At 44.2% G+C, this 21795-nt stretch overlaps 1 protein-coding gene across 5 annotated transcripts in view; it reads right to left on the bottom strand.

Moving 5' to 3' along the window:
• Positions 1-15857: 15857 nt before the first annotated feature.
• Positions 15858-21795, bottom strand: part of SRGAP1 (SLIT-ROBO Rho GTPase activating protein 1) — a 258617-nt gene continuing 252679 nt past the window's right edge. For all 5 annotated transcript variants that reach the window (XM_008524590.2, XM_008524591.2, XM_070621938.1 and 2 more), the window contains one exon: positions 15858-20922. In XM_008524590.2, coding sequence (XP_008522812.1) covers positions 20545-20922 — 378 coding nt within the window. In that variant the 3' untranslated portion in view covers positions 15858-20544. The remainder of the gene's footprint in view (positions 20923-21795) is intronic.

Below are 21795 nucleotides of genomic sequence, written 5' to 3'. Positions count from 1 at the left end.
TGTGCGCACCCAGGACTCGAACCAACGAAACACTGGGTCGCCTGCAGCAGGGCGTTCGAACTTAACTGCTCCGCCACGGGACCAGCCCCGCTACTATAAACTTTTTACACGTTATTTATGACAGTGATTCTCAAACTCTGTTGTGCAGGAAAGTCCCCTGGATAGTGTGTAAAATGCAGGTTACTGGACCCCATTCCAGATCTTTTTTTTTCACTGAGGAATAATTGACGTATAACATTCTGTTAGTTCCAGGTGTACAACAGAATGATTCAGTATTTGTATATACTGTGAAGTGATCATGCAATAAGTATTCTAGACCTATTCATTCAGATTTCTTTTGGGTGGAGCATAGGAATTTATATTTACACAAATCTCCCAGGTGATTTTGAGGCTGTCTGTGATCCAAATGACCATTAACTAACCAAAGTTGGGGGAAAAAGCTCTCTCTCAGATGAGGGGTGTAGGATGATGGATGTGAGGGGAATCATCTTCTCTCTGTTGTCGCCCCCTTGAGTCCACCTTCCTGGAGGATTGGTCAGTGTGGCCTGAGGACAGCACCTGACCTTTTGCCAACACCCATAGGGGCTCCTTCCTCCAAGTAATCAATTGAAGTGGCACCTTTCTGCTCTTTCTTCCCTGCAGCAGACGTTCCTGGTGATATTTTTTTCTGAGAGATTTGTTTCTTATAAGCTGATTAGGAGCCCTGAACACACCAAGTCTGCCCAGCCAGGATGGGCAGTTCTCTCCTCATTAGTACCTCTTCTCTTCCTGCTGGGACCCTCCAGCATGGCCTTGACACGGCCGGCCGCCATAGCTTCTTTTGGCTGAAGTCCATCAGCCACAGCTTCTTTGAAGGCAAAAGGAGCTATTTTGATAAGCCCAAGGAAACTGGTTAGGATACAGATTCATCTCCTCTAACAGAGGCCAAAATAACGGAACCTCAGTCAGCTAGGAATGGCTCCTGCCACCTGTTGCTCTGCTATCCTTAATACATGTCTTCCATATTATGGCCTAAGATCCTCATTCCTCCCTTCCTCCCTCCCTCCCTCCCTTCGTTCCTTCCTCCCTCCCTTCCCAGTGGCAGTGTTGAGGGGTCATACGTATGGGCTGTGGGGTCTGGGCTCAGGGACAGTGGAAGAGGCAGTGGTGTCCTCCCTAGTCATGTCCGTGGCATTACCCTGAGGGAGTTCCTAGCTAGATAATCATCAAATCTAATGTTCCGGCCTTCCTGGAGGTTCTCTGAGTTAGCTATTAGTCTTTAAGTAAATTCCCCTGGTGCTTAGGTTATGCCAGCTCTGTTTCTTTTGCTTTCAGTTGTGAACTCTGATACTCTTTGTGTGTTGCACAGACTTACTGATCACTGACAAGAAGAACCTTGAGGGAGTCACAGGCCAGGCAAATTGGTGTCCAAACTTCCAGGGAGATCCTGAGCCTATTTAGGGAGCTGTAGAGGAGTCGGTCTTAAGATTCATTCCCTCATGCCTCTTGGAGGGCATCACTTGTTCAACTGAGGAGCTAGAGTTTTTCCTCAGGGTGAAGGACTCCCTCAGGCAGCAGACTAAGCTCATTTCCTTTTGCTTACCAGCGGAAATGCTTACCATGTTCAAGGTAACTATAATGGAGTGTCCAGCCATCAGCGTCCAAAGTCTTATCAATAGCATCTCCTTCTATTTCTGTAAGTAAGTATGGAAGTATCTACTGGAAAGAAAAAAAAGAATTTCTCCTGTTCCATGCATTTCTTTTGCAAAGAAAAATACAGCGCCAATGCTAGCTCTAACTGAAGCAGTTACAACCCAGCAGGAGCAAAGGCCCCTCTGAAAGTCACAGACTTGGCAGAGACCTTCGGAAATCACTCGTGCCGTGCCTACATCCCTGGGCTTTTAAAGTGGATTGTGCAAGTAACATGAGTGAGGGGGGCACGAAAGAACCTAGAAGCGGAGTGGGAACTGGACGTCGCCGAGAAGGGTCCCAAGGCCTTTCTTAGATCGATTGGGTGTCTGCCGGTTTGCCAACCTCAAGGACATTCTCTCTCTCTCCCCTCCATACATTAAAGCAATGCTTTAATTTCTCTTTTACTGCAAAGTTAGTAAATTTTTTGTCAATACTAGAAAACAAACAAAACAAGCCACATGTAAGCAGAAAGGGATAAACAACCCCTGTAATCTCACTACGTGAGGATAATGACTGTTAATAATTTGGTGTCTGTGTTAATCTGAACTCTTGATAGTGCTAGACATCAACTCAAACTACTCTGAGTTAGAAAAAGGAGAGATATTGGCTCATAAAGTTAGTATGTCCAGGGTTATATTTCATTTTAGGCTTATCTGCATTCAAGGGTTCATGCAATGTCATCAAAGTGTGGTTCCTCTGTCCCTTTTCTTTCTCTCCCGATGTCTGTTTTCCCGTGTTGGCATCATTCTCAGGCAGGCTGTCTGATGGTGGGCCCCACAGTTCCAGCCTACATCCTATTGGCTTAGCAACCTCAGGGAAGAGAGAAACTATTTTCCAAAAGTAAAAGACGAGTCCCAGGATTGATTCTAATTGTCTCAGTTTGGGCAATGTACCCACCGTCCAATCATTTAATCTTGCCAGAGGGATAGAATACGGTGATGGGGCAGGATTCTGTCCTGTACCGTTTATGCGTTTGCCTCACATTATGTCAACTCCCCAGCCCCTCTACAAACCTCCGGTCCTTTTAGAAGAAAACCTAGACTCTTCAGATGGAAGATGAGGCCCTCCAGGATCTGGCCATGGGCCCCTTTCCTGCCACGGCTCCTGCACTCTCTCCTCCTCACTCTGCTCCAGTCAAGCCTGGTTTGTTGCTGTTGCTCAAATGTTTCAGGTGTGCTCCGTCCTCAGGGCCTTTAAACTTGTTCTCTCTGCTGAGAAAACTCTCCGAAAGTGCTTAGCTCTCAGGTGGTGCGTCTTCTCACCTCACTGAGGCCATTTCCTCAAGGAGGCTTTCCCTGATCCCGGCCTTGGGCACTGCCCACTGCTCTCTGCCTGGCTCTACTCTCTGCCAGGCCATTGCCTCTGGCTGTTATCAGGCAACAAAAATCCTTACGATCACTTTATCACTTTACGTTCTAAACAGTCTTGATTCAATCACTGATGATGTTTGGTCCCTTGTAAAGAATATCAACTTCAAATTTAATTTGAATTAACATTGTCCGTCTCAGCTCCAGCTGGGCTCAGCTGCAGAGGGGAGCTGAGATAAGGGAGCAGAGGAGGCGGGGAGGAGTGGGAGAGAGCAGGAAGGGTCTTACTCGAGTGGTTCAGTCTCCTTCCTGGCATTGTGCTTAAGCCGGAGTGAAATACAGACTCTCCTTAGAGAAGGGCTCTCATGGCTTTTCAGAGACACATCCCCCAACCCCATCGGCTCTGTGGGATCCCTCCCCATCCAGGTCCCCTTAATGCAAAGACAACAGCTCTCCAGCTGTTTTCTTCCTATTTCCTTAGTGCTTAGGCACCCGGCTCCATCCTCCCTAGGTTCTGCTCTTCCTCCAGGCAGCCCTTTGACCAACACAGAAGATGACACCACATCAGCCTCCTCTTGCGTAGGGCTCAGCCCAATCCTGCATCCCTTGCCCTGGCAGACTCTGGAAGTGCACTGTGTCCCTCAACCGCGGGAGATTATATCCGACTTTCATGGGGGTCCCCATTGATGCCCTTCTTGCTAGGGCTGAAGTGAGGACCAGGGACCCCACTCTTCTCCTTTGAGAGAGCTCACAGCACACGCACACGTCTCTCCGAAAATCCTCCTCATAAATCCTGTTCCTAATAGTCACAGTCTATTCATCACCAGAGGACAGGGAGGCATTCATGAGCTTTTAGTGAAATCCTCTGAAAATTCGCATGTTGATTTGGTCTCGTGCATTAGAATATGATATTTTGATCCCTTAGTGGAGCTCCCATTTTCATTTCCTGTTACAGAGCAGTAAATGCTATGAAGAAAATAAGGCAGGAGAATCAACTAAAGGGGATTAGGAGGTGCCGTTTTATTTTATTTTATTGCAGGGTAAAAAGCATTTAAAATTTATTTAATTTGGAAAGGTAATACAGTCACATGAATCAGACATAAAAATGTATAAAAAAGTATTCAGCAAAAGTCTCCTTTCTGGCTCTGAACCCATCTGCCTGGTTCTCTCCATTCGTCCTGCCTGGGTAACCTCTGTAAACACATGTGTGTGTCGTCACAGAGTTTCTTTATATGAACAAGCAAATACAAGCATATATTCTTTTTTTGACCCCTTCTTACACGAATGGTAGAATACCATGTGCACTGTCTTGCACTCTACTTTTTCACATAGTCGTGTATGTTGGAGAGTTTCCATATCAGGGCTTGGAGATCTCCTCTTTCTCCTTTATATCTGCATGGTAAGTAAGCAGTCCATTGGATAAACATTCTGTAACTTATTTAACCTGTCCCCTATTGAGGAACATTTAGGTCATTTGCAATCTTTTGTTATTCCACATAATGTGCAATGAATAACTTTATTCCTATGTCGTTTCCCAGGTGTGTGAATCTACCTGTAGGGTAGCTTTCTAAGCTGGAATTACTGGGCCAAGGGGAAAATGTGTTTGTGATTTTGACCACTATTGCCAAATCGCCCTGCAAAGGGACAGAACAAATTTACCTCCCGTCAGCCTGTATCCAGTGTGTTAATTTGGCAGGGTCGTTGGGGTGGCTTCTCAGCAGTGTTGACATTTGAGCAGCAATCTGAATGTCAAGGAGCCATCCCGCGTGGAAATCTAAGGGAAGACCTTCTCGGGCAAAGGTCTGAGGCAGAAACAGGCTCAGCAGGTTGGAGGGACAGCAAAGCTGCAGTGGGGTGGGCATGTCATGAGTAGGGGACAGTGAACAAGATGAGGTGGAAGGATTTAGCAGAAGCTGGATCAGGTAGATTCATGGATTTTATTCAGTGGCATGGGAAGTCACCATAGGGGGCTGAAGTGGACAAGTGAGGTGATATGTTTTTCATTTTAGAAAATTATCGACTGTTTTCTTTTTAAATGTCTTTCGCTGTTGTCTTGCTCATCGGATCAGACCAAATTCTTAAGTGCAACGTAAACATCCATCCTAAAAGCTCTTTTCAGCAAAGATCTAAGAAAACTGTGGGTGCACAGGGGATTAAAGGCAAGCCGACTTGGTGAGGTGCAAAGAGCTAAGTCACACTATAGATCCGTGCTCTGAACGTTAAAAAAAAAGGACAAGGATGCCCATATAAATCGTGAAGGCCTGGAACACTGTGAACTCAAGCTTGCCTCCAGCTGCATGCAGAAACTTCACATTAATTTTTTTGTCACTCGTTCCCTTCCCTGGGTACTAGTTTCCTCAGCTCAGGAAGGAGGCAGGGGTTCCCTAGTTCCTGGGAGTACTTACCCTGACTTGAGCATAAATACTTCTTTTGTTTTCCATGTCAATAATATAATGGCAAAGGGACAAATAGAAAACTTTGTCCCTTTGCTAACAAGTTAATATATCTTGCATAGTTTAAAATAACAATGTTAAGTCAACTCTCTAGGACTTTCCCCAGAATAGCTGGAAATGAGAAAATGATTTCTTCTTTCCTGACAGTTGGACAAATTAGCAAATAATCAACAGCAAATAGACGCTGAGAGGGAAGGGGCGTCCTTCACCCACTAGGCCCAGCTATGGGATATGGAGTAATACACGTCGCCTTTAGCATCTGTTTTTGCTGAAATGCTTATTGACTCCCTCAGTGAAATCGTTTGGACAACTCAGTCATGTCCAACTCGTGCCTCTGTTCAGCGCGGCCCCTTTTAGATTTGCTGTTTCCCAGGACACTGCTGCCCCGGCCCCCTGTCTGCCCTTAGGGCTGGTGCCTGTCCCGCGCCGAGCTTCAGGCATAACTCTCAAAGGCCGGCAACAGCTCAGCCGCTGGGGCCTCTCTGCTCCGGTCAGCGTGTTGATCCTGGACGGAGCCAGACAACTTCAGCCTCCCAAAAGCTACTTGGAAACAAGAAGGAGCCCTTCCAAGGAGGAGGAATGAGAGCCTGGAAGGGAACAGACGGACTTTTGGAAATTCTACTGTGACTGGCAGTTGGAGGTTGGGGCTCAGGCAGCTGAACACTAAGAATGTAATAAGGACGAACTGTACCGTCAAATTGGGTGGTTTAACAATTACCTTCTCTCTTCACTGGGACCAATACTTCCACGTCTCAAACTTCCTGCTAATTATCTTATGGAACCTTTTCCCCTCCTCCTGCATTGTCAAGACTCAATTATAATATCTTCATTCTAAATATATTTCTCAATTCCACTAGACTTTTAAAACTCGTGACCTGCATTTGACCTACATATGAATTCCTACTTTGAAATTTCCTCTATTTAATGTAAATTACTCCCAGAGCCCACAGGTGATTTTTTTGGGCGTATAATCAGATATGTTTGAACCTCTCTTTCCCACGTAGATCACTGGGGACACTTGGTTCTCTGGCCACGAAGCTTGCTATTTTTTCTTCATTAACGCACTTCTGTTCTAAACAAGCTAAATTATATCTTTTACTTTTCCAAGTGGAAATTTATGAGCTATAATGGAGGATCACTTAACTGACTTGGGTCAGGTATTTTATTGGTTTAATAAGCATTTGTTATTGTGCATTTTGCTTCACACCATGCTAAACAAGTTTTCTTGTTCCTGATCATCTATTTTTTTTCTTAAAAAATATTTTTTTGTTAAAAAAAGGAAAACTAAAATACCTCCAAGACAAAATGAAACCTTTCTCCCACTGTTTTCCTCCTAAATGCTAAAGTGATTAAACTAAATAAAGCAAAGATAAGTTCTGGTGGTGTCTTTTCCGAGCCATCATCTTTTGAGGTAGCAAATGGGATGCTCACATCCCTTTGGTGGAGACATGTACCATTTTGCTACTGCTGTGGTCTGCAGAATTTGGGAAATTCTCCTTGGTTAAATAAGAACTTGGTCTGGACTAGCACTCACCTCTTTAACATGTAGGGGTTTCTTTACCTTCAAGAGTAATTATTTCACCTTTCTTAGAAGAAAATTCTTTCTGAATACATGGGTCAGTCAGGGCTTTCACTGCAAGCAACAGAAACCAACTCTGGTTGGTTTAACCGGAAAGGATTTTGTTAAGAGGCTAAAGGAAGGGAGGGGCTTCTGTTGAAAGGTGGCGATTTGAAGATGGCCATTTACCTCCGGTGCTTCCGCACCTCTCTAAATGACAAAAAAGGGCTTAAAACAAAAAAGACAAACACATAGGTTGAAGAGAATAAGAGAAGTAACAACAGTAACAAAGTTTTGGAAGGTGGAAAGGAGACAGTTTGTTTCTTATATAATAGAGCTTTCAGTCAGCTTATTTTGGTTAACAGCTTAATTGAGATATAATTCACTTTTCATACAATTCACCACTTTACTGGCTTCAATTCAGTGGTTTTTAGTATATTCAAAGAATTGTGCAACCATCACCAAAATCAGCTCCCCAAGACATCCCATCCCCATAGTAGTCATTCGTCTCCCGACTCCTTTCCCCGAGCCCTAGGCAAGCACCAATTTACTTTCTGTCTGTATTCTGCCATTTCATATACGTAGAAGTAGATTTTCAAAGTTCATCCATGTTGTAGCACGTGCCAGTGCTTCATTTCTTGTCATTGCTGGATAGCAGTCCACTGCATGGACGCACCCCTCTTCGCCGGCTGCTCCTTCCCCGTCTCCTCGTTCCACCGAAGCTCTACAGCGTGGGGCTCTCCAGGGCTTGGTCTGGGCTCTCTTCCTTTCTCTTCCTATCTCCGTTTTTAGATTTTCTCCAGTCCCATAGCTTTAAATGCCAAATTTACGTGTTCTGGCCAGAAATCCCCTGTTCCTTCAAATCCAGCTGCCTCCTAGATTTCTCCACTTGGAAGTCAAACACCCACTTAAGTTCAAACTGAATTCTTGGTTGCACCACTTGCTGACCTCCTCAGCCTTGCCTTTATAAGAAAATGTCAAATTCGTCCACCCAGTTGCTCTAAAAACAAAACCTAGGAGCCGTTCTTCATTCTTCCTTTTTCTTTATCCTCATATCCAATTCATCTGCAAATCCTGTTGACTTTAATTCTCCCTTCCTCTCCATCTACAAGGCTGCCTAGTCCAAGCCAAGCCACCCTGATCTCTCGCTGTGGCTTCTTAATTGTAGTCTCTCACTTCACTCTTGCCATTTCCTGCCAACTTCTCCATCCCGCAAATAATTATGAGAGCATCTAGAGTGATCTGGTTTCTTTTTCTTTTTTTTTTTTTTAAGATTGGCACCTGAGTTAACATCTGTTGCCAATCTGCTCTCCTTTTTTTCCTTCTCCCCAAAGCCCCCCAGTACATAGCTGTGTATTCTAGTGGTAGGTCCCTCTGGTTGTGGCATGTTGCCTCAGTGTGGCCTGATGAGCAGTGCCCTGTCTGCGCCCAGGATCCGAACCAGCGAGACCTGGGGCCACCAAAGTGGAGTGCGCGAACTTAACCACTTGGCCACGGGGCTGGCCCCCAGAGTGATCTGTTTTCTTATCATGGTAAAAAAGACATAACATAAAATTTACCATCGTAACCATTTATGTGTCCAGTACAGTCATGTTATCTCTATGTACATTGTTGCGCAACAAATCTCTAAAACTTTTTCATCTTGCAAAACTGAAACCCTATACCCGTTGAGCAACAACTCCCCTGTTCCCCTTTCCCCTGGTCCCTTGGCAACCACCATTCTGCCTTCTGTTTCTAAGAGTCTGGCTACATTGGATGCCTCGTGTAAGTGGAACCGTACAGTATTTGTCTTTTTGTGACTGGCTTATTTCACTTAGTATAACGTCTTCAAGTTCATCCACATTGTAGTATATGTCAGGATTTCCTTCCTTTTTAAGGCTGATTAATGTTCCATGGTATACATATACCACAGTTTCTTTATCCATTTATCTGTCACTTGACATTTAAGTTGTTTCCGTATCTTGGCTATTGTGAATAATGCTGCAGTAAACATGAATGCACAGATATCTCTTTAGGATCCTGTTATCAGTTCTTTGGATGTACACCCAGAAGTGGGATAGCTGGACCGTATGGTAGTTCTATTTTTAATTTTTTGAGGAACCTCCATACTATTTTCTACAGCAGCTGCAACATTTTATATTTCCACCAACGGTGTATAAAGATTTCAGTTTCTCCACATCCTTGCTAACACTTATTATCTTTTTCTTTTCTTTTTTCTTTTTTTTTTTTGATAATGGCCATCCTAACAGGCATGAGGTGATATCTCACTGTGGTTTTGTAGGATGATCTTTTAAAAACATCAGTGATGTCATGTTCCTACTTAGAACCTTCCACTGGCTTTCCCTGCACTCAGAATGACATCTAAGTATCATCCAAAGAATATGAAAATACTTATACACTATGTTCATTGCAGCATTGTTCACAACAGCCAAGATATGGAAGCAACCCAATTGCCCTTCAACTGCTGAATGGATAAAGAAGATGTGGTGTATATAATCAATGGAATACTACGCAGCCTTAAAAAAGATGAAATTTTGCTGTTGTGACAACACGGATGGACCCTGAGGGTATTATGCTAGGTGACATAAGTCAGACAGAGAAAGACAAATCCAGTAGGGTTTCACTCATATGTGGAAGATAAACAAACAGTAAAACAAACGAACATATAGATGCAGAGAACAGACTGGTGGTCACCAGAGGGGAAGGAGGGAGAACGGAGGACAAAAGAGATAAACGGGGATATTTGAATGGCGAGGATGGAAACTAGACTTTTGGTGGTGAACACGATGTAATGTATACAGAAGTTGAACTATAATGACGTACACCTGAAATCTATGTAATATGTAAACCACTGTGACTTCAATTAAAAAGCAAAAAAAACACCCTTTGAGCCCTCCCTCTCCCCAAAAAGAATGACATCTAAGTACCTTACTTTGGCCTCCAAGACCCTTCAAAATCTGGTCTCTGCCCACTCTCCAGCCTTCGTCTTCATTTCCAGTTCTTGCCTATCGTGCTCCAGTGATGGTGGCCTTCTTTTGACTCCCTGACCACTCTGAGCATGGCCTTTGCACAGGGCATTTGCGGGAGCAGTTCCCTCCACCTGGCCAAGTCTGTCTTTCTTTTCACATGGCTGTTTCCTCCTCATCATTCAGATCTTAGCTCAGATTTTACTTCCTCGGAGGTGACATTCAAGTTGTCCCATCTAAAGTCCCCTCCCAGACGCTCTAAATCACATCGCACTGTTCTGTTTCACTTTTGCGTTCCATAGCAGTTATTAGCACCTGAAGTTATCTTGCTGAAATAGTTGTTGGCTTGTTATTCAACCAGGAAACACACTTCATGAGACTGGGAAGCCTGTGTGTCTGGTTCACAGCCATCCCCCCCCACCCCAAGAGACCCCAACCAAATGACAGCAAAGTGCAGTGGGAGCCGGGAGGAGGGAGCGACGCGTGCCAGCTGAGAGGGCTGGGGAATGCTTTGTGGGTGATGCGACATTTTGGTTGGGTTTTGAAGGATGAGCATTATTCCAACAGGCAGTTATCAGAGTGAGGTAAGGGCCAGGCTGAGGAATGGCCTGAGGTGTGCGGAGGGAGCACGTGGCCCAGCATGTTCAGGGAAAGGTAACCGAATATGGCTGAAAGTAAGGTTCTTGGGAGGAAGTGGTGGCCAGTAAGGCTGAAATGGGAGGCTGAGAGGATGGCAGAAGCACAGCCTCTGGCACTAGGTGGATTAGAATCAAATCCTAGCCCTACTATTGGCTAGCTCTGTGACCTTGGCAAGTTCTTAACCCCTTGTGGCTTAATTTTCTCGTCTGTAAGGATGATACTAGTCGTAGCTCTCTCTTGGCTTTCTTTTAAGGATTACATTAATTACCGTTTGTAGAATGGTGTCTGGCAGTCAATATAGGTTAGCTATTCTTTTATTTATTGATTGAATTTTATTTTTTTATTTTTCCTTTTTCTCCCAAAGCCCCCCAGTACACAGTTGTATATTTTAGTTGTAGGTCCTTCTAATTGGGACATGTGGGACGCCGCCTCAGCATGGCCTGATGAGCAGTGCCATGTCCGCGCCCAGGATTCAAACTGGCCAGCCCCAGGTTAGCTATTCTTATGTAACATGTCTAAAACAATGCTGGTAGATAGTAAGTTTTCTTACTATGCTTGTTAGTCAGTTTTTTTTTCTTTTATTGAGTTAATGATAGGTTACAATCTTGTGCAATTTCAGTTGTACATTAATGTTTGTCATTCGTGTTGTAGGTGCACCATTTCACCCTTTGTGCCCACCCCCCACCCCACCTTTCCCCTGGTAGCCACTAATCTGTTCTCTTTGTCTACATTTTTAAATTCCTCATATGAGTGGAGTCATACAGAGATTGTCCTTCTCTAACTGGCTTATTTCACTTAACATAATTCCCTCAAGGTCCATCCATGTTGTTGCAAATGGGACGATTTTGTTGTTTTTTATGACTGAGTAGTATTCCATTGCATATATATATATATACCACATCTTCTTTATCCAATCATCTGTTGATGGGCACTTAGGTTGCTTCCATGTCTTGGCTATTGTAAATAATGCTGCAATGAACATTGGGGTACATAGGACTTTTGGGATTGCTGACTTCAAGCTCTTTGGGTAAATACCCAGTAGTGGGATGGCTGGATCGTATGGTAGTTCTATTTTTAATTTTTTGAGGAATCTCCATACTGTTTTCCATAGTGGCTGCACCAGTTTGCATTCCCACCAGCAGTGTATGAGGGTTCCTTTTTCTCCACAATCTCTCCAACATTTGTTGCTATTAGTTTTAGATATTTTTGTCATTCTAACGGGTGTAAGGTGATATCTTAGTGTAGTTTTGATTTGCATTTCCCTGATGATCAGCGATGATGAGCATCTTTTCATGTGCCTATTGGCCATCTGTATCTTTGGAGAAATGTCTGTTCATGTCTCCAGCCCATTTTTTGACTGGGTTGTTTGATTTTTTTGTTGTTGAGTTGTGTGAGTTCTTTATATATTATGGATATTAAGCCTTTATCAGATATATGACTTGCAAATATTTTTTCCCAGTTAGTGGGTTTTTTTTTGTTTCAATCCTGTTTTCATTTGCCTTGAAGAAGCTCTTTAATCTGATGAAGTCCCATTTGTTTATTCTTTCTATTGTTTCCCCTCTCTGAGAAGACATGGTGTCCGAAAAGATCCTTTTAAAACTGATGTGAAAGAGTGTACTGCCTACATTTTCTTCTAGAAGCCTTATGGTTTCAGGTCTCACCTTTAGGTCCAGTTTTTTTTTTTTTTAAAGAAAGATGATCAGCAAGAATGTAGATAATCGTTGCAAAGGAGGGACAATGGACCCAGGAAAACTATGTAGGAGGCTACTGCAATGGTTGAGGCAAAAAGGAATGAAGCACAGAACTAGGTTAAAGTGGAGATAAAAATCAGTAAAGTAGATTGGACGTGTTGGGTTCAGAATATGTTTTGGAATGCAAGAAAGTGGATTTAAATTTTGGGACTGTGGAGTTGAAGGTGCCTGAGGAAAATCGCTATCTGCTGATATTCAGCTGAAACACTAGGGAGGGAGACATCTGAGATTGAGGACAAAGAGGCGAGTCAAACAGGAATTTCCACCTGGAAATGTGAGGGCGCACTTTAGCAAAGACTGTGGAGAATTTAGATGGCATTGGCAAAGAAAAAAGTGACAGTATTTTAAACTTGTGTTGTACTCTCTTATACATTGCTGGCCGTCGTGTAAATTTGTACAGTCTTTCTGGAAAATGGGCTGGCACTATTTATCACGAGCCTTAGAGATGTTGACCCCTAACCCAATTATTTCACTTTTTGAAGTCAGTGCTAAATTAATGATCCAAAATGCAGATGATGATTATGTAGAGTTGCTGATTACAACATAGCGTTCAATTGAATAAACCTGCGAACAGGCTCACTCAATGAGAGGAAAATGATTAAATGAATTGTGGTATGTTCATATGATAGAATATTATGCAGCCATTACAAATCACGTTTACTGCATCTTCTAAGGTAAACTGATATGACGGAGAAAAACTCAACAAGGATACACAATTATATACAGAATATGAATTCAATGCTGCTAAAAATAAGCATAGTGTAAGGATTAGGAGACAAGATACTAAAATGTCACTGTGGATTATTTCTGTTTGGGAAATTGAGGCATGGGTTGATGAGTTGTTGAAGTCCAGTAACTGAGTTTGAACTAGGACCAGGTAATAGATTTTGTCTTATTTAAAATTTCTTTTCCCTCTCTCTTAATTCATCTGCTAATATTAAGTTACTAATGCACTATTAATCTTTGGCTCACAGACCATACTTTCTATTACAAATCCTGACCATGTTGCGTTTTTTTTCCCTTATGGATGCATTCCATCAAAAGGCTTAGAACCCCAAATCTCATTTTCAAGTCAGTTAATAGCACATCATTGTACAATTTCGAATACGCCATCAGACTATTGATGATGCTTCTCTCTCCTCTCTCCTAGCTTACCATCTATTTCTTTTAGAGGGACATGAGTTTTACACAAGAGAGTCCCTGGATATGTCAAAGACAGAAGATTAGTACAATGCGTCATTGCTGAGAGGGTCACTCATCAGTAGTGCCGCACTTCGGCTGCACACCCCAGCAGCTAAAAGAAAGCCAATTACCCCCAGGAGCCCACCTGCTAGAGAGCTGCTGGGTGTGAAGAATGCACCTACCAGTTGCCAGAACTGGATTGCAAATATCCTGGCGCTAGAGATCTCTTGGATCACTCCATAACTTCCTTCAAGTCGTTAATGTTGAACAATGCGTGTTATCTCAGGGCTCCAGCAGGAGCACACTCTCTCTCTCTCTCTCACACACACACACACACACATTTTGATTTCTAGCCCAGTCTCAGCTCTCCAGCCACTCTTGCTGAGGACTAACCTTGATAAAATGGCCTTTTAAATTTTTTTATTGTAGAAGACAAATTTTCTGTCTACTGTATAGAAATAGACAAAAGGCTACTTTTGAAGAATGATGAATGTCACCATGATCATTTCCCAAAGGTATATTGATATATTTTTCAAAACCCAAATAGGGATCTATGGCCTGTGGAGTGGAATTTGCTGCAGTTTTGGCTTCCAGGACCTTCTGGGCACTTTAGACCAAGGTTGGGGAATTTCCCACCTTAGAAGTCCCAACTACCCAAGGTAGAAGCCAGGAAACTCCCTTGGGCCTGCCTTCCTACCATTCTCACAGGATGCTGGCATCTGATCAGTGGAGCTGACAAGAGACACACCCACGTGGGATTCTAATTTGGGAGTGAGGGACACAGGTGCACAGGGAGAGGGTGTGGCAGACTGAGGCTCTTGGATTGGAGGGCAGTGGGGAGGGAGATGCAGGACAGTGGGTTTTTCTGGAACAATCCTGTAGTCTTGGGCATGTGTTCCTGGCAGGGCAGCCCCTAAATTCAACTCTCTGGGCCTAAAGTGGTCCTGCCTGCGTTTGGGTGGGCCTTCCAGCCAATGGCTTAGTTCACAGTCGTTCCATCACATTTGGGGAAAACAGTTCCTTTAATTGGTGGAGTTTTTTTTCATTCACTTGTCCATGTGTAAAGATTTCTGCATACAATACCCAACATTTAATCAAGAAACACTAATATAACACCCAGCATATTCATGTAATAGAATTCTATACAGCAGTGAAAAGGGAAAAACCTACTGTTATACATAACAACACGGACAACTTTCACAAACACAAATTTCAACAAAAGAAGCCAGACACCAAATCTACATACTGTGAGTCCATTTACAGAAGGTTGGACAACAGGCACCACCAAACTGTGGTGTTATTCATAGGCTATTGATGAACTCTGGAGAGACACAAGCCTGGCTTCCAGGATGCTGACGGTGTGCTGCTTCTGGATCCGGGTGGCGGATGCACTGGCGTGTTACTTGGTAAAAACTCTTACGCTAATGGTTTGTGCACTTTCTGTATTTTACACTTCAATAAAGTTTTTTCCCTTGATTTATGTCATTTTTTTTTTGTTCCATATCTCTTTTCAATATTCAATCTGGCATGCTGCTAATACCATTTTACAAAACTTTTTATTATGTATTGCTAGTCCTCAAGAGTTAGTTTTTAAGTTTGAAGAAAAAATATCAATACACAGGGGAATTCTAAACATGAGCTATACCTATGGCTTGCATTTCAATTTATTCGACTGAAACCGAAGATCAGCTTGACAAGGTTTACAATGCAGAGTCCTTCTTAGAGAGACGACTGCAATCGGTGTGTTTAGGACAGTGCAGGACGCAGCCTCTCACTGAACACACCCCTAGTGCCTTCCCCTTAAGACACAGGGGTCTCCAAACGATGCCTCTGAAAAACCCTGGCTTGGGGCTGGCCCCGTGGCCGAGTGGTTAAGTTCACGTGCTCCGCTGCGGCAGCCCAGGGTTTTGCTGGTTCGGATCCTGGGCGCGGACATGGCACCTCTGGTCAGGCCACGTTGAGGCGGTGTCCCATATGCCACAACTAGAAGGACCTGCAACTAAGATATACAACTATGTACCAGGGGGGATTTGGGGAGATAAAGCAGGAAAAAAAAAAGATTGGCCACAGTTGTTAGCTCAGGTGCCAGTCTTTAAAAAACAAAACAAAACAAAACAAAAAACCCTGGCTTCACGGCCACGGCCCTGTGCGTGAGGCCTCTTTTTCAAATTCACAAACTAAAATGAAAGTGAGATAAAAACATTTTTTTAAAAAAGGTAGTGTCCCATTAATAAGGCAGCTCAGCCCTCTGGGGGGAAAACAGTGATTAGAAAAGAAAGGAATTGAAAATACCAGGGAAAATCACACCAAATCGGAAGCAGACAAAGGCGGCCAGAACTATCTTATTTATTATAAAGATACACCATGAAGAACAGGCCTGACTGCGCACTGAAGCCTGGAATGGTACATGCCAAAATGTACAGTACTATACATAAAAGTGCATTGTCACAACAGATTAACAAAACATTGTTTTCTCTTCCCCATCTGTAACAGCATCCCCCTTCAATTCCACTGAGGAGACAGGGAATGTAACGGTGAGAGGCAGGACAGAGCACAGGCGGCGCTGGCCGTCAGCAGCACGTGAAGGGGGAGAAGACGGGAGGGGGACACCGGAGAGCTACTGCGGGGGCGGGCAAGGCACAGTCAGGCGACAAGGACGAGGAGACAGTCTGATGAAGGACAAGGATGCAAGACAGACAATACTGAGCACCGAGGCACAGGAAGGTGGGGATGGAGAAGCAGCTGGGGGAGAGGAGGAAGCTTCAAAACACTCAGGTGGGCAGTGGGAGTCGGGGTGGGGAGGAGGAGGAGGGGGAGGGGGGGAGGGGCGGGTGGGCAACAGTAAACAGCAAGGCTAAAACTCGTCTAAAGTAGAAGGCACTTTCACATGTACATACTACAGATGTACATTGACACAATTAGGTAACAGTCACAAGCAGGAAGCTACCAGTACTGCAAGTGTTCAAACCAACAGGAAAGGACGATATTGATTTAATTACTGGGCAGGAGTTACTCTTACGTCCATAGGTAAATAGCAGTCTCTCCTGTTACACAGCCACTTACTATATTTTAAACATCTATAATAACCATCTCACTACACACTGAACTTGGATGAATGCTCTGCGGGGGCATTCACAAATGCATGGTTTATATATTTTCTTTTACTAAACAGCTTCTAAGATAAGCATTACGGAACCCAGTACAATTATTTAAACATACAAAATTCCCTACATAATTTAAAGATACAGGTACCCATCTCGATTATACCATGTAGACTTTTTTTTTTAAACAAAGTATGCCAGGGTAAGTGAAAGCTCGATTTCCAGTTTGTTTTGCTGATCAGAGGGAAGCTGTGCCAGACACCCCGGACCACACCTGACACCCCGGCCGGGCTGGAGGTAGGGTTCTCAGCTCAGGAGCCAGGCCAGGCTGCAGCAGGGAGCTCCATTTACACACGGAGAGAGCCTGCACCGGCTCAGCGCCTCTAGGGTGGGGAGCTCAGAGCAAGGCTCAGACCTAAGTGCATTTCCCGCATTCACGGCCTCTCACTGCTGTGGTCAGGAGTACATGAGGGTCATCTCAAATCTGAAGTCCTCCAAACCCCTCAGCAGACCAATATGCTCTTTAACTTTGGATTTCAGAGGCTGTAATGATCAGAAGGAAGTTTCCTCAGTCATTCGCAAATGCTAAGGAGACCACTTCCCGCTCTTTTTTCTTTTCCTTAATTAAATTATAAAGCCATTTTTGGGAATGGCAAAAGCACGAAGACAGAAAACTCTGAGCTGATCCAGTCTGAGCGCTGGTGCTCGACATCCGTCGGTCACAGTCCACCTTCACTGCGGTCGATTCACTGGGACCCTGCTGCAGGTTACTCTACGGACGGCTCAAGGGGCACCAAAGTCAGATCACATTGTGTGAAAATGTGCAAAACTGCCGAACAATGATGTTGACACTGAACTTGAACATGGAGCTCCACGAAGTTCCATTCAGCAGGTTGAAATAATTTACAGAACACTCATCAGAAAATCTGCATTAAGTACCTTTCGCTCTATAGAACAATTCACTCCCAACACCCCTGACCCAAACCAAGGAACCAATCTGGTCAATCTGACTCAGTGAGCTCTGTGGATGAGACCTGAACAGAGATCCATCAACTGTGAATACATACTCTTGTGTACGCCGAGTCAGGTAATTTTTGTAGAACCATCATTTATCCATCATCAAAATGACCCCCTTCCCACACTGCACGAGGACTAAGAAGATCCTTGAAACTGGGGCATAACATGTCAAGGACACATTTTCTTTCTCTCCCTATGCCTTGTGCCTTTCCACCTCCCCACTGTGTGTTACAGCTGTGGCTACAGAGAAGGCCACGCACCAGGGGACCCCTTCAGCTGCTGAAGCTTTTAAGGAGCTCACTGGGTGTTATTTTGGATCCTTTGTGAAGTGGCCACTTTGTCTTATCCCTGGAAGCTGCAGATTTAACAAATTAAGGAGAGGTGAGTCCTTATTGAGTGCTTACTCACTCTGAGGTCACGTCCTTCCCTAGGAATTGCACACACACACAAAACAGCCTCAGGGTGACAACAGAGGGTCAGGGAGAAAAGACAGAGCCAGGTAAAGTGAGGGAGCGATGGCGTGTGAGGAGCTGTTTCCTGGAGGAAGGCACGGTCTCTGAGGCTCCAGAGCAGCATGTCCTCTGCGACCAAGGCAGCAGAGCCCTGATTTGGTGGTGGAAAGGCAAGCCTCACTCCACCATGGGTGTAAACACCAAAGAGAGGAGACAGTGGGGAGGATGACCAGGGAGCTGGCTGAAGAAATGAGCTTGCGGGAGGAAGATCCGAAAAGCTAAAGCTTGTAAAAGACCCCCAAAATTAATAAATAAATTCAAAGCAACTCTGTCCTTTCGATGCCCTCTGTTAAGACTTTACTTTTCCATCAAAGATGGAAAACGGTTTTTAAGAATCTTTTTAATTTCTAAACGATTTAAACCCCCCTCCCCACCATTACTTCTATCTTTATTCTCTGCTTCTGTTTCCCCATCTAGTGGCAGAGAATTAGAAACCAAAGCGGAATCCGGAAAGAACCAGGAGATTATTTATGAAAGTTTAAATTTCCTAGGGGATTTGGGAAAATTGTTTCAAAGCTTTAAAGACTCAGTCCTGGCTGGGTCTCCATGGTGTCCAAGGTGACGCAGGACCACGAAAGCTCAAAATGGTGAGGGGTTGGACAAGATGCTGAGCTGGGCCTCTTTTTGCAAATAGGCAAAAAGGATGGTTCTGAAAATTCAGAGGTTTAGAAGTTTACCATACCCGGAAATACTTGGGAAAAAAAATTCCACTATTCAATCATTCATGAAATTAGACTGCAGGCAAGCAAGCAGCACTGTGACGCTGAAAGGTAACAATATCTCATTAATTTAATCTCTGCATTAGAATGATCAGACTGGCAAACGGAGAGAGAGATCAAAGTAACGATCTTGATTTTAGGACAGATCCTCGTTCTTTCCCGCACGACGCATTCCCCAATGGGCCGATAAAGTCTACACTGTGTAACTCTTAGGTGGCATGCAATTGGCTGCCAGTTTGAAACCAAACCTAGGAGGAAATCATTGGTGGTTCAGAAGGGTTAGTTTTGGCCACCCAATTTTCCTTAAAAAAAACAAAAAAACAACCACCAAGTCTCTTCATCAGTAAGTTCAATGACAGAGTAGATAAAATGCTCATAGATTTACAGATGATATAAGCTGCGGCTGGTAGGAGAGTGGTGATTTGTACCTTAGTAAAAACAAGTGAATTCAAAGCAACCTTTTTTAGATGGAAAATATAGCATAAATGTGGGCTAAAGAATCTGCTATGTGCTAGGATGTCAGACAAAGAGGGTCCCTAATGGAGTGACTATGTGAGCTATGTAGAGACCATCTGAAAAAAAGAGAAAAGAAAAATCATGGTTCCAGGGTGCAAAATTGGGAGGAAAGCATCCTGGAACGACAAGGAAATGCTCCCACCTCCGGCCAGTACCACAGCCAGTTCTAGGCCGGCTCAAAGAGACGCACGCGGAGGAGGGCTGGGGGTTCCACTTGGGATCCTCCAGCCTCTGTAGCATGTTTACAAGAGCCAAGGACGCGTGCGCTGCTGGCTTTCCCCATTTCCAGAGGAGAACACGGGGACTTCAGGGGAGCTAGAAGGATTTTCTAGTCACTTATTAAACAACAGATCTCCGAAGGAATTTGTGGAGCAGTGGAACCAGAAAGTCTTTAAATTAGACTGCTCTGGTCCTTGTGAATGCGGGAGATGCACTTGGAAATCCTCCAGCGCCTGGCAGAGTCGCATCAATAGCTCGGGAGGGCTGTCTCTCTCTCCTTTCCCAGGTTCGGTTCAAGCGCTAACTGTAGAGGTTCCCCCCTTCCGCTGTCTTTAACCTGGACCCGGGGAAACGACCGTTATGAAAGAGGCAATCACCGGAATATCCCACTGTGACAACGGCAGGGCTTTAGCATGAGCTGGACTCTGCCCCACGGCACGGCATCAGAGGTGCTCACTGTCAGCTACCAGTCAATGCCGTCACGGCGCTTCAGTCATTACCCCAAGTGCCACAGACCAACACGGGTTACACTCCAAGGCCTGGAACTCAGCTTCTCGAGCCTTCGGATCCAGACATTTCTGACTCACCTGGGCTACGCTGTACCTGAAGTACTGTACAATGTGGAGAGCAGAGTGGTGTTGCCTTCATTACAAATGGTGCAGCATTGGATTTTCAAGTAAGTCTAAGTGTTTCTATTGTCTTTAAAACGACATAAGATATGTCCAGTTATTTAAAAAAAAAGAAAGAAATTACAAAATACAAATGCCCGTGTTAATTTAGCTAGTCGCAGACATTACATTCGAGAACATAGAAAAGCCAAAAGATCTCCAGTTATAAGCACAAAACTAAGGAAATTTATGGATCGTTGACTTTTGTCACTAATCCATTGTCTTTTTCTAATCACCTCCCCGAATGACCTTGCTCAGCTGGTTTTTACATTGTGCAAGACTTGTCTGTGGGACCCTGGGAAGGCGGGGCAGGTCCTATGGTGGGGTTTGTTTTTGGAAGAACAGCAGGTTTCGGCCGCAGGGCGGGTGGCTTCAGCTGCACACCCATTCGGGGCGCCACCATGGGCTTGAAAGTACTCATTGTGTCACTGGAGGAGCTCGTGCTCCGGCGAATCTGAGGCTCCGAGCTCCTGAGGGCAACGCTGTGCAAAGGGCTGAGAGATTCCGTGGAGGTGGCCGGGGTGGGAGAGTTTTTCACTTGTTCTAGGGTGTCCAGCACCACGTCGGGGGCATGCTTGGCTGTGCTCTGCCTCTCCAGCTCCCGGAGTTCATTCAAAGCAGTGTTCATCGTCTCTTCAATATCCTGTTGCAAAACAACCAGAGAGAGACACAGAGTAGAATGATGATGAATTCTAACCTATAGAAACCCATACACCTCGTTGCAAAGCAAACAGGCCAGCCGAGGCACGGATGTTTCAACTTCCTAGTCCGCAGGCTGCGTTAACATGATGCCATCGCACACAGTTCTCGTGACTCTGACTGTTCAGGAAACCAAGATGCAATGGCTCATGGAGCCACGGAGCCAACATTTGCCATGCTAAGGCACCAGGTAGCCTTCTGGTGCTTTCTACCTTGCATGCTGACTTATTACATAGAATTCTCTTTCAGCTTATGGTAAAGATAGCTTACATTTAGATATTGCAACAATTTCTCGAGAAATAAATGTGAATCGGATTGAAAAATCAGGCTTCTTTCATTCATTCAACAGTTTTTGAGCACTAACCATGCAGTAACTCCTGGCTAACTCCTAGCAGGTCTTCAAAATTCAGTTTAGGCCTCCCTGATGCTCCTATTCAGCGGCCCTCAATGGATGTGGAGCTGCCCCACCGAGGGCATTTTTGTAACATGGTGTTTGTGTGTGTGTATCTTGAAATGTCACAATAACGGGGTGGTGCTATTGGCATTTGGTGGGCAGGGGCCGTGCATACTAGGTATCTTGCAAATGTCCTGCACAGTTACATGCGATGAATTGCCCTACATCTCATTCAACTTTGGAATGGCCTTCAGACATTTATGTAGGTGAAAATCCTGTTTATAATAACCAGAGCCTGAAACCTCTTTTTTTTTTTATAATTGTATCTTTTATTTTTAATTAATTTTTCATCTAACTTAAAAAGTTATTAAAAGAAAAATTACTGTTTATTTTGTGCAATTTAAAAGAAACCCAAAATAACTA

Source organism: Equus przewalskii, chromosome 5, assembly GCF_037783145.1.
Source record: "Equus przewalskii isolate Varuska chromosome 5, EquPr2, whole genome shotgun sequence".
NCBI classification, from domain to species: Eukaryota; Metazoa; Chordata; class Mammalia; order Perissodactyla; family Equidae; genus Equus; species Equus przewalskii.
Note: the sequence above shows the minus strand (reverse complement) of the source record. Positions and strands in the feature narration are given on the sequence as shown.